The sequence below is a fragment of the Labeo rohita genome, chromosome 2 (assembly GCF_022985175.1).
Source record: "Labeo rohita strain BAU-BD-2019 chromosome 2, IGBB_LRoh.1.0, whole genome shotgun sequence".
Classification (NCBI taxonomy): domain Eukaryota; kingdom Metazoa; phylum Chordata; class Actinopteri; order Cypriniformes; family Cyprinidae; genus Labeo; species Labeo rohita.
Window position 1 is genome coordinate 6,011,711 of NC_066870.1, and position 13,094 is coordinate 6,024,804.

General features: G+C 39.6%; 1 protein-coding gene across 1 annotated transcript in view; it reads right to left on the bottom strand.

Moving 5' to 3' along the window:
* Nucleotides 1-13,094, bottom strand: part of LOC127176637 (low-density lipoprotein receptor-related protein 8) — a 66,666-nt gene that overhangs the window by 28,422 nt on the left and 25,150 nt on the right. Inside the window, exon 3 of the mRNA XM_051128424.1 lies at nt 10,517-10,909. Within this exon, the coding sequence (XP_050984381.1) occupies nt 10,517-10,909 (393 nt within the window). The remainder of the gene's footprint in view (nt 1-10,516; nt 10,910-13,094) is intronic.

Sequence of the window (13,094 nt, forward strand, 5' to 3'; positions counted from 1 at the left end):
GGAAACATGTAAGTATTTTCTATGGCTTCTGAAAGGAAATACTAAATGAAAAAAATACAATATTTACACAAAATAAAAAAAAATTACACATTCTCATCCTATTCAAAAGTTTTCACGCCCTGGCGCTTAATGCATCCTGTTTCCTTCTGGAGCATTAGTAAATATTTGAACCTTTTTTTGTAATATTTGTAATTGTTTTGTAACAGCAAATGAGTCCCACAATTGTACTCAGTGCAACAAGATAGATAACCAAAGCAAATGTGGAACCAGGAAGATTTTTTGAAGAACAGTGGGCAGTTTAACTGTTCAGGGACTCATGAACAACTATCACTAAACAAAAAACAAACAAACAACAAATTGTGGATCATCCAGGTAATGACACACACTATTAAGAACCAAGCATATGCAAACAGGATCATTTTTATAAATTCAGCTGTTTTTTTCTTATGGACTATATGTAAATATATTTTCTGTAAAATATTGTATTTAGGACAGTACTAGTTTAAAAAAAGATTCCTCTTATTTGGTTAAAATAATTAACAATTTGCAGATACTGCAACGTGTATGAAAACTTTTGACCACAAATGTACACACACACACACAGAATATGAGTATTCGGCCATGTTTGCAGTAAGATTAAAGACAAATCTGACCATGACACTTTAAAGGCACTTTCAAAGTCCAATAAAATCCACAAACACACAAATGTGATCTGACACTAAAGAGGCCCTCTTTAGTGAGTGTTTCTAGAGAGCTGCTTTTGAATAACTGCGGCTTAATTACGCAAACACATCTCTGAACACAAACAATATTGGCCATTATGAAGTTCAAAGCAAAACCCCCTGAAACGCTGCATAAGAACGAGGGATTAATGTGATTATAGAGCAGTCTGTGGTGGATGTATCCTGCCTCTATTTCAAGGGCTTTAAGATGCTCAAGGACACACGCCCAAGGGTTGCCTAGTAACGCACGTGCCACTCTGCTCACCCGTTTTCCCTCCGGCCTGGGAAAGCGCCATCGTAATTGACCTGGATGTGTTACCTGACGATGGAAATGAAGAAAGAGGCAGCAGGTTCAAAACAAGCACCCTGTGAGCTTATCTAGCACACAGAAGTCAAGTACGAGAATGCATCGTAATTAAAATCAGGCCCTCTCCTGAGCACCTGTCTTTCTCCCATGACTCTCGGGATCTTGAGGTCGGATGTTGTTGTTTACCAAAGCCGCTCTTCTTAGACTGCTACGTTAGATAACAAACACCTTGTGGCAGCTCTATTCTGTCAGAGATGCCTGGGGAATGAATACGACAGCGCTGATGTTAAATCTGAATTCTCCTGGCTTTTAGAGGAGGACGTGGCCCAGAGATTTTAAAAGGATGTGACAGCATTTTGACAAATCTGATTTCTGATGCACATCAAAGTCATTGCTGATGCAAATGAAATGAAATCACAAAATCGAAACAAACTTCCTTGTGCAATATTGCATCTAGGGATGGGCAATAAGAGGTGTACCGTGCAATAGAAGTAGAAATGCGTTAATGTAAAATTCTGATGCGTGGACAATTTTATATATATCAGCTATACTAAAATGGCTTCAGATATGTGGCTTGTCAAACTATATTGATAAAGTACCACTTGTTCGAGTCTGCATTTTAACCAAGTGTGCTGAACAAGTCCTGAAAACTGAAGCCAAAACTAAAAATCAGATTAAACTTCAAATAAATTTTTAGGTAGTAACACTTTAGTTTGGGGACCAATTCTCACTATTAACTATGACTTTTGCCTCAATAAATTCCTAATTTGCTGCTTTTTAACAGTTAGTAAAGTATTTGTTAAGTTTAGGCGTGGGGTAGGGTTAAGGGATTTAGAACATGATCATGCAGAATAAGAAAATTAATATGTACTTTATCAGGACTAATAAACAGTCCATATGCTAGAAATACACATGTTAATAAGGAACTAGTGAATAGTGAGAATTGGTCCCTAAAATAAAGTGTTACCAGTAGTTCTTATCATGCTGTATGTTCAAGTATGCTCAGGCTGCAAATGAATCACTATTGTGCAGACTCAGGCTGCAAAGGAATTACTGCTGCACAGACTCAGGCTCTAAATGTATCTTTACTATGCAGACTCAGGCTGCAAATGATTCACTGTTGCGCAGACTAGGGCTCCAAATGAATCTTTACTATTCAGACTCAGGCTGCAAATGAATCACAGCTGCGCAGACTCTGGCTCCAAATGAATCTTTACTGTGCAAACTCAAGCTGCAAATGAATCACTCCTGCACAGACTCCGGCTCCAAATGAATCTTTACTGTGCAAACTCAAGCTGCAAATGAATCACTGCTGCACAGACTTAGGCTGCAAATAAATCACTACTGCACAGACTCAGGCTGCAAATGAATCACTACTGCACAGACTCAGGCTTCAAATGAATCACTGCTGCACAGACTCAAGCTGCAAATGAATCACTGCTGCACAGACTCAGGCTGCAAATGAATCACTACTGCACAGACTCAGGCTTCAAATTAATCACTACTGCGCAGACTCAGCGCAGTACTGTGCAAATGAATCATAACTACGCAGACTTGGGTTCCAAATTATTTTTTACTTGTAGACTCAAGCTGCAAATGAATCACTGCTGCACAGACTAGGGCTTCCAATGAATTACTGCTGTGCAGACTCGGGCTCCAAATGAATCATTACTGCGCAGACTCAGGCTTCAAATGAATCACTACTGTGCAGACTCGGGCAGCAAATGAATCACTGCTGCACAGACTCAGGCTGCAAATGATTCACTGTTGCGCAGACTCATGCTCCAAATGAATCTTTACTGTGCAGACTCAGGCTGCAAATGAATCATAACTACGCAGACTTGGGCTCCAAATTATTTTTTACTTGTAGACTCAAGCTGCAAATGAATCACTGCTGCACAGACTCAGGCTCCAAATGAATCTTTACTGTGCAGACTCAGGCTGCAAATGAATCACTACTGCGCAGACTCAGGCTTCAAATGAATCACTTCTGCGCAGACTCAGGCTTCAAATGAATCACTACTGCGCAGACTCAGGCTCCAAATGAATCTTTACTGTGCAGACTCAGGCTGCACATGAATCACTACTGCACAGACTCAGGCTCCAAATGAATCTTTACTGTGCAGACTCAAGCTGCAAATGAACCACTGCTGCACAGACTCAGGCTCTAAATGAATCTTTACTATGCAGACTCAGGCTGCAAATGATTTACTGTTGTGCAGACTAGGGCTTCCAAAGAATTACTGCTGCGCAGACTCAGGCTCCAAATGAATCACTACTGCGCAGACTCAGGCTGCAAATGATTCACTGTTGCGCAGACTAGGGCTGCAAGTGAATCATAACTATGCAGACTCTGGCTCCAAATGAATCTTTACTATGCAGACTCAGGCTTCAAATGAATCACTACCGCGCAGACTCCAGCTCCAAATGAATCTTTACTGTGCAGACTCAAGCTGCAAATGAACCACTGCTGCACAGACTCAGGCTCTAAATGAATCTTTACTATGCAGACTCAGGCTGCAAATGATTTACTGTTGTGCAGACTAGGGCTTCCAAAGAATTACTGCTGCGCAGACTCAGGCTCCAAATGAATCACTACTGCGCAGACTCAGGCTGCAAATGATTCACTTTTGCGCAGACTAGGGCTGCAAGTGAATCATAACTATGCAGACTCTGGCTCCAAATGAATCTTTACTATGCAGACTCAGGCTTCAAATGAATCACTACCGCGCAGACTCCAGCTCCAAATGAATCTTTACTGTGCAGACTCAAGCTGCGAATGAATTACTGCTGCACAGACTCAGGCTCTAAATGAATCTTTACTATGCAGACTCAGGCTGCAAATGAATCACTACTGCACAGACTCAGGCTTCAAATGAATCACTACTGCGCAGACTCCGGCTCCAAATGAATCTTTACTGTGCAGACTCAAGCTGCAAATGAACCACTGCTGCACAGACTCAGGCTCTAAATGAATCTTTACTATGCAGACTCAGGCTGCAAATGATTTACTGTTGTGCAGACTAGGGCTTCCAAAGAATTACTGCTGCGCAGACTCAGGCTCCAAATGAATCACTACTGCGCAGACTCAGGCTGCAAATGATTCACTGTTGCGCAGACTAGGGCTGCAAGTGAATCATAACTATGCAGACTCTGGCTCCAAATGAATCTTTACTATGCAGACTCAGGCTTCAAATGAATCACTACCGCGCAGACTCCAGCTCCAAATGAATCGTTACTTGCAGACTCAAGCTGCAAATGAATCACTGCTGCACAGACTCAGGCTCCAAATGAATCTTTACTGTGCAGACTCAGGCTGCAAATGAATCACTACCGTGCAGACTTGGGCTGCAAATGAATCACTACTGCGCAGACTCAGGCTGCAAATGATTCACTGTTGCGCAGACTAGGGCTGCAAGTGAATCATAACTATGCAGACTCTGGCTCCAAATGAATCTTTACTATGCAGACTCAGGCTTCAAATGAATCACTACTGCGCAGACTCAGGCTGCAAATGATTCACTGTTGTGCAGACTAGGGCTGCAAGTGACTCATAACTATGCAGACTCTGGCTCCAAATGAATCTTTACTATGCAGACTCAAGCTTCAAATGAATCACTACTGCGCAGACTCCGGCTCCAAATGAATCGTTACTTGCAGACTCAAGCTGCAAATGAATCACTGCTGCACAGACTCATGCTCCAAATGAATCTTTACTGTGCAGACTCAGGCTGCAAATGATTCACTGTTGCGCAGACTAGGGCTGCAAATGAATCACTACTGCGCAGACTCCAGCTCCAAATGAATCTTTACTGTGCAGACTCAAGCTGCAAATGAATCACTGCTGCACAGACTCAGGCTCTAAATGAATCTTTACTGTGCAGACTCAGGCTGCAAATGAATCACTACTGCACAGACTCAGGCTTCAAATGAATCACTACTGCGCAGACTCCGGCTCCAAATGAATCCTTACTGTGCAGACTCAAGCTGCAAATGAACCACTGCTGCACAGACTCAGGCTCTAAATGAATCTTTACTATGCAGACTCAGGCTGCAAATGATTCACTGTTGCGCAGACTAGGGCTGCAAGTGAATCATAACTATGCAGACTCTGGCTCCAAATGAATCTTTACTATGCAGACTCAGGCTTCAAATGAATCACTACCGCGCAGACTCCGGCTCCAAATGAATCGTTACTTGCAGACTCAAGCTGCAAATGAATCACTGCTGCACAGACTCAGGCTCCAAATGAATCTTTACTGTGCAGACTCAGGCTGCAAATGAATCACTACTGTGCAGACTCGGGCTGCAAATGAATCACTACTGCGCAGACTCCAGCTCCAAATGAATCTTTACTGTGCAGACTCAAGCTGCAAATGAATCACTGCTGCACAGACTCAGGCTCCAAATGAATCTTTACTGTGCAGACTCAGGCTGCAAATGAATCACTACTGCGCAGACTCAGGCTGCAAATGATTCACTGTTGCACAGACTAGGGCTGCAAATGAATCACTACTGCACAGACTCCAGCTCCAAATGAATCTTTACTGTGCAGACTCAAGATGCAAATGAATCACTGCTGCACAGACTCAGGCTCTAAATGAATCTTTACTATGCAGACTCGGGCTCCAAATGAATCATTACTGCGCAGACTTGGGCTCCGAATGAATCACCACTGTGCAGACTCAGGCTCCAAAATCCACATTTTTTTATTTTGGTCGTGCATGCACATATGCACACCCCTTATGTGCACCCCTGCTCATTATAAAAGTAGTCCATATGAATCTGGCAGCTAATATGATGAACATATATAATCTAGGCTTTTATTCCCATAAAAACATTGATCAATGTACACACATATCACATCAAACAACAAAAATATGGTACTGCTTCACTGATATGTATTTCTTTACCATGTCTATATGAACTTCTTGAATCTTGGGCATTAAAGTTTTGAGTGCGTGCACTTTCACTGTAGGGACAGAAATCAGAAAATATCCCTATTTGTGTTTCGAAGATGAAAGAAAGTCTTACGAGTTTTGGAACAGCATGGGTAATGACAGAATTTTCTATCCCTTTGATTTAAATAATTTCATTTTCTTTCCACAAGCTGTCATATGAGGCAGTGAAGGATACATGCCTCCACTGTAGCTTAATTTAAAGTCAAATCTTTTTTTTTCCATTATGATTTGGCACAAAGATAAATGGTTACGTGTGGGTTATACAGAATAGTATCTACATTCATGAGCATCACCACTGTGCCCTTGAGCAGCCATTTAACCCCAGGATGTTACAGGTGGGCTTTCTATGTAATAAGTCCACTGTAAGATCAGAAACACTGCACTCTACAGGAATACACAACCACTTGGCTACTGCAAAAGTGCATGAAAATGCTATCATTGTTCTGTGACATTACACAACAATGGTGTGTGTGCTGCCATCACTGTCAAACTAAATTAAAGTGTGTCTCCACACCAAATGCTTTGAGTCACGTGGCAATAATGGCTTCAATAATACGAATTGTCTTTGTGTGGGTGGAATAGATAATAAATGGCAGGCAGTCAGAAAAAATTATCTGCCGTGAACCATCGCCTTCAGTCTTTGGCAAAACCTCACAGTATCTAAAGGAATTTAATTCCCATCGGAGCATGTCAGAGCGATGTGTCCTTCAGAAACATTGTTGGGGTCATGTGGCCCTCACAACGAGAGTGCTGCAGAGATATTTCCATAAATGTGGTGGTGATATCGAGCATCTTCATGCACATTCACTGGGAGTGTTTGTTCTGCGTGCATCAATGCAGCAGCCAACAAGTTCAATAGGTGAAAAATGAGTCTCTCTGAAAGAAAAAAGATAAATCATGCAATGCAGTGTGGAAAGAGACTGATGCACACACACAAATACACACAAGCATGTTACAAAATCAGTCCACATTCTTGCACATCATCTTAAATGTTAATGCTATGAAAAAGAATTTCTCATAAATAGAACGTCTTACACACAGGCAGTGGGTCGGGCCACTGGTTCAAATTTTTCCAATTTTGTTTTTATTGTTTTTGACCCACGTAACCTTGTATATTAATAAAAAAACATTGTTATGACCACCATTTTAGATATCAGTGAAATAAAGAACAGGGGACATTGGATTTTTTTTTTTTCATTTAGTTGGAAGTTTTAGCTGAAAAGAAACACACAGCCAGTTCGTTATAGGCTGTTTGAGTCGTCCAGCGAGTTGTTTTAATTTGCAGCTGGTTTCTATGTAGATATTGTTGTGCTCATAAGTTTACATGAGTCATTCTATGAAACCGGTACGATTTGGACTTACACATTTTTAGATTTTTTACCAAAATATACTACTTTTCTGAACACCCCACAACATTAATGACATACTTAACTTCCAGCAAAACATATTTTCCCATCTCAGGCATCAAATCCCTATTATTACTGGTCATTATTTTAAGTCTTCAACCCCGTTACGGACACTATGGGAGCTCTCTGAATATGATTATATAATTTATTTGTAATGAAATCAACATTTTCCTATTAATTCAGTATTTGCAAGTATAAAAGTTATATAAAATCTCACACTTTTGCTATACTAAAGCCTGAAATGGAACTTTTTGTGACAGCAACCTCATCATTTTTCAGAATTTAAACTAAAGTCAGTATTCTTATGATTGCTCTGAACCAGGGGTGCCCAACCCTGTTCCTGGAGATCGACTTTCCTGCAGAGTTTAGTTCTAGCCCAGACACCTGTCTGTAATTATCAAGTGCTCCTTGAGATCCTAGTTAGCTGGTTCAGGTGTGTTTGGTCAGGTGTGTTTGGTCAGGATTGGAGCTGATCTCTTCAGGAAAGTCGATCTCCAGGACCAGGGTTGAGCACCCCTGCTCTGAACATTTTAGACTGAGTTCAACAAACATTAAATTACTTTTTCATAAACTTAAAAAATAATTAATAAAAATGTAGGTGTAACGTGGTTGAGACTAGCGTGTTGAAGATGGTAACGGGGTTGAAGAGACAAATACATCTCTTATAAATAGTTGTTTTTTTTCTTTAACATGGACATTACTACATTCAACATATGCATGTAGTATAAGACTCTTGATCAAATATAATAATTCATTTAAATTGTGCCAAAAATGTAAATAATAATGAAACATTATCTAGCTAACTAACACTGATGAGGATATGAGGAAATTACAAGAAATCATCTGTTAGAATAGGTAGAAAATTATAAACCAACTTGCCATCATTTTCTATTAAAAGTATGCCTTTACAGCTGTATAAGCTATTGCAAATTAAAAACCTAGCTTTTTTCCTGAAAACAAATTATAAAAATAAAAATCTTATTACCATGCATATTACTAGCATATTGGCTATGTATTAGTATTTATAAAGTGCATATTAATGTTTTGATTCTGCATAACCATATTGTAGATGGTAACACTTCATTTTAACCACCTGGGGTTTTTGGCTGCATGGCAGGTTTCAGGTTTCATTAAAATATCTTCAATTGTTTTTTTAAAGACCAATTCTTACTATTAACTAGTTGCTTATTAGCAAGCATACTACTAGAATATTGGCAGTTTATTAGTTATTAGGCACATATTAATGCCTTATTCTGCATAACCATATTCTGGATCCCTGAATCTGACCCAATACCTAAACTTAACAACTACCTCACTAACTATTAATAAGCAGCAAATAAGTAGTTTACTGATGCAAAGGTTGTAGTTATTAGTTAATAGTCAGAATTGGTCCCCAAACTAAAGTGTGACCAATATTTTTGTAGGCACATGTAAACATAAATTACTAAAAATAAAATATTATATATAACACTTATTCTAATATTTGAGTTCTATGATTTTTTAATAACTCACTATTAACTCACAACTAAGTCAAATTTAGTCAACTTCTAAACATCGCTGTTTTTTAGTCACTTGTTTGTATGGAGGGGAACAAAAATGTCTTAAAACACACTGAAACCTTTAGAAACTCTATTAGAGAATAGAATTAGGTTGAGCTGTTACACATACATACATTTAGCCCATGCATGTGCTGAAGCTGAATAGCAAATAAGTCAACAGAGCTGTCACAAAAGCTATAAAGACAAATAATTTTATTACTCTAAAATGTCTACGGCTACATGAAGATTTCCAAGACATTAAAAGTTCATAGAGACACAGCTGGCAGCCTTATTCCTTAGTTTAAAATGTGTTGTACCAGAAATTATTTGAGGGGGTTGAAGAAAAAGCACAATATCATATGATGTTTCAACAGAACAACTGAGGAAAAATCTGCAATGTACAGCCAAGATGGCCCAATGAAAGGTGGAAAAACATTTTAATGAACAGTGTAAGATGAACACTAGACAAGTACGGCCTTCATGTTGAGGCATCTTGCCGAATGCCACTCTTAACCAAGAAGAACATAAAACGCTGACTTGAATATGCTAAAATTCATTTAGATAGACCTGTGCTGTTCTGGAAGAATGTTTTATAGAGTGATTTGACAAAAACTGAAACTTATTGGACCCAAAGATCAGCGGTATGTCTGCTGCAAAAAAGGCAAAACTTATCAGCAAAAGCACACCATCTCCATCGTCAAACTTGGAAGTAGACCACTTCTGTTACGGGGGTGTTTTTCTGTTGCAGGAAGTGGAAATCATGACTATATGAAGGACATCATGGATTCTTTGAAGTATCAGGCTATTTTGGCAAGAATTGTGATGCCTTTGGTGCAAAGACTGAAGCTAATGTTCAGTGGACTTTCCTGCAGGACAATCATCCCAAAGTATACATCTAAATCTACTTATGCTTGGTTCAGGGATCAGTCATTGAATGCTCTTGAGTGGCCTGTTCAGTCTCCAGAAGTAATTCTTATTGAAAATATTTAGTTGAATTTGAAAAAAGCAGCAGCAAAGTGAAAACCAAAGATTATCGGTGATCTGAAAGCTTTTTCAGGTGAGGAATGGGCCAAGATTGCAGTAGAGAGGTGATAGATGCTTCTAAGCACTTCCAAGCAGCATTTATTGGTAGTTTTAAAGAATAAAAGATTCTGCACCAAATTTGACTTTGGGGGGTTGAATAATTTTGAATTATTGAATGTTTAGAGCCAATTTGATTTTTTTTTGCATTATTCATCAACTTATGTTCTCAGAATTATTCAAATGTGATTAATAAATTTTCTCTAATAGTGTACTGATGGCTTTGTTAAATTGTTTTCACAAAATTTTGTTCTCTGCAGCAAAATGTCTTGCAGGTTAAGGGGGTTAAATAATTTCAGTTGCAGCTGTATTTGAGTGATGGCTTGAATACTTCAACTAAATGAATATGTCTTAAAGTAGCTTCAACAGATTAGTTGAATAAATTGTTGGCAGTTTTTAATATAAGGTAGCTTTTGTCAAATTTGAGTACAGAGATCATGGCTGAGATTCAAGGACTTTCTACAGGAAGTAGAGTGAAGTAGAGAGAGGAGTGTACACTCACGGCAGTCTGCCTCATCTGACTTGTCCTTGCAGTCAGGGTCTCTGTCGCACCTCCAGGCCAGTTTCACACACTCCCCACTGCTGCAACGAAATTCTCCAGCACCGCACTGCAGTCTCCGGGTAGGGGGCGGAGCCGGTCGTCCAGACCCGCCCCCGCATCGCCCCGCCCACTCATCAGAGCCGTCTGCACAGTCAGGGTCTCCGTCGCAAGTCCAGGGCTGCGGCACACACTCGGAGCTGTTACAGCGAAACTCGTGCGGCCCACAGGTCGGTGGAGAGCACTTTTCCTCATCGCTGCCATCTCCACAGTCGTCATCGCCATCACACACATAGACCGGTGCTAAACATTTACGGTTACGACACTGGAACTCCCCCGCTGAGCACGACCTGGCATCTGGGGATGAGAAAACAAAGACTTAATCAAGAAATGCCCAACTGCAAATAAAGAGGCTGTCAGAATGATGTGCGGCCATCAACCACATTTCCTCCATAGTGAACTAAACACATCCCTAGTAAATCAGCATATTAGAGTGATTTATGAAGAATCATGTGACACTGAAGACCGGAGTAAGAATCCTGAAAATTCAGCTTTACCAACACAGGAACAAATTACATTTTCAAATATATTAAAAGAGAAGTCCACTTCCAGAACAACAATTTACAGATCATGTACTCACCAGTCGTAAAGAAATTATGTTTTTTTGAGGAAAACATTTCAGGATTTTTCTCCATATAATGGACTGATATGGTGCCCCGATTGTGAACTACCAAAATGCAGTTTAAATGTGGCTTCAAACGATCACAAATGTGGTTGTAAATGATCCCAGCCGAGGAAGAAGGGTCTTATCTAGCGAAACGATCGGTTATTTTACACCAATAAACCATCCATTTAAGTTCATCAGCAATTACCCCATCAAGTTCTGTCAGAAATCTTGGTGTAATCTTTGATGACCAGCTGACTTTCAAAGACCATATAGCTAAAACTGCTCAATCTTGCAGGTTTGCATTACACAACATCAGAAAGATCAGGCCCTTTCTAACAGAGCAGGCCACACAACTTCTTGTCCAGGCCCTGGTCATCTTTAGGCTGGACTACTGTAATGCTCTTCTAGCCGGTCTTCCTTCATGCACAATCAAACCTCTACAAATGATTCAGAATGCAGCAGCACGACTGGTCTTCAACGAGCCCAAAAGGGCCCATGTCACACCTCTCTTTATCTCCCTGCACTGGCTCCCGGTTGCGGCTCGCAAGTCACTGATGCTTGCTTATAGAACAGCCACAGGCTCAGCGCCCGCCTACCTCCACTCACTGCTACCAATCTACACTCCCTCCAGAAGTCTGAGATCCACGAGTGAGCGACGCCTCGTTGTACCATCACAAAGAGGCACAAAATCACTTTCCAGAACATTCTCTTACACCGTTCCTGGCTGGTGGAATGATCTTCCCACTGCTATCAGGAATGCCAACTCCCTAACAACTTTCAAGCGACTGCTGAAAACTCATCTCTTTTGAAACTATTTGACTTACAAAAAAAAACAAAAAAAAAAAAACACCTCTTTATTCTACTCTTTTTCCTTTCTAGCTTGTACTTATCTGAACAATGCCTGTTTTACGGTATTATTAGCACCTCCAAGTCGTTTTGCCAAATCGCTTGATGTTTTCTCCACTTGTAAGTCGCTTTGGATAAAAGCGTCTGCTAAATGAATAAATGTAAATGTAAATGTATTTTCATAAAAATAACACAATTTATATACTTTTTAATGTCAAATGCTCATCTTGTCGACCTCCGTTTTTTCCGGTTCATGACAGTTAGGGTATGTCAAAAAATTCCCATCTCAAGTTCTCCCTCAACTTCAAAATCATCTTTCTGTATCGCTGTTTCAGCTTTTTTGTTAAGGGTGTTTGATCTTCTTTGCATGTTCACTTTGCAAAGACTGAGTCGGTACTTCTGCAGTGATGTAGGATGATTTTGAAATGATTTTTGAAGTTGAGGGAGAAAATACGGTTTTTCAACATACCCTAACTGTCTTGAGCCAGAATACACAGAGTTCAGGGAGAGCAAGACAAGACAAGCATTTGAGATTAAAAAGTATTTAAATTGTATTTTTTTTAATGAAAATAACCAATCGTTTCGCTAGATAAGACTCTTCTTCCTCAGCTGGGATCGTTTACAACCGCATTTGGGCTCGTTTGAAGCCGCATTTAATCTGCATTTTGGAAGTTCAAAATTGGGGCACCATACCAGTCCATTATATGGGGAAAAATGCAGAAATGTTTTCCTTAATTTCTTTACGACTGAAGAAAAAAAGACATGAACATCTTGGATGACAAGGGGGTGAGTACATTATATGTAAATTGTTGTTTTGGAAGTGGACTTCTCCTTTGAAATAGAAAGCAGTTATTGTAACATGTAAAAACATTTACCATTTTTCAAAAACATTAAAAAATCTTAATGATCCCAAACTTTTGAAATGTAATATAAATTCCAAATACTTTGACAGGGCCTTGTAAGAAAATAACATTAAAAAAAATCAAACTATATATTATAAATTCAAAACTAAAAAATACAAATGATTAA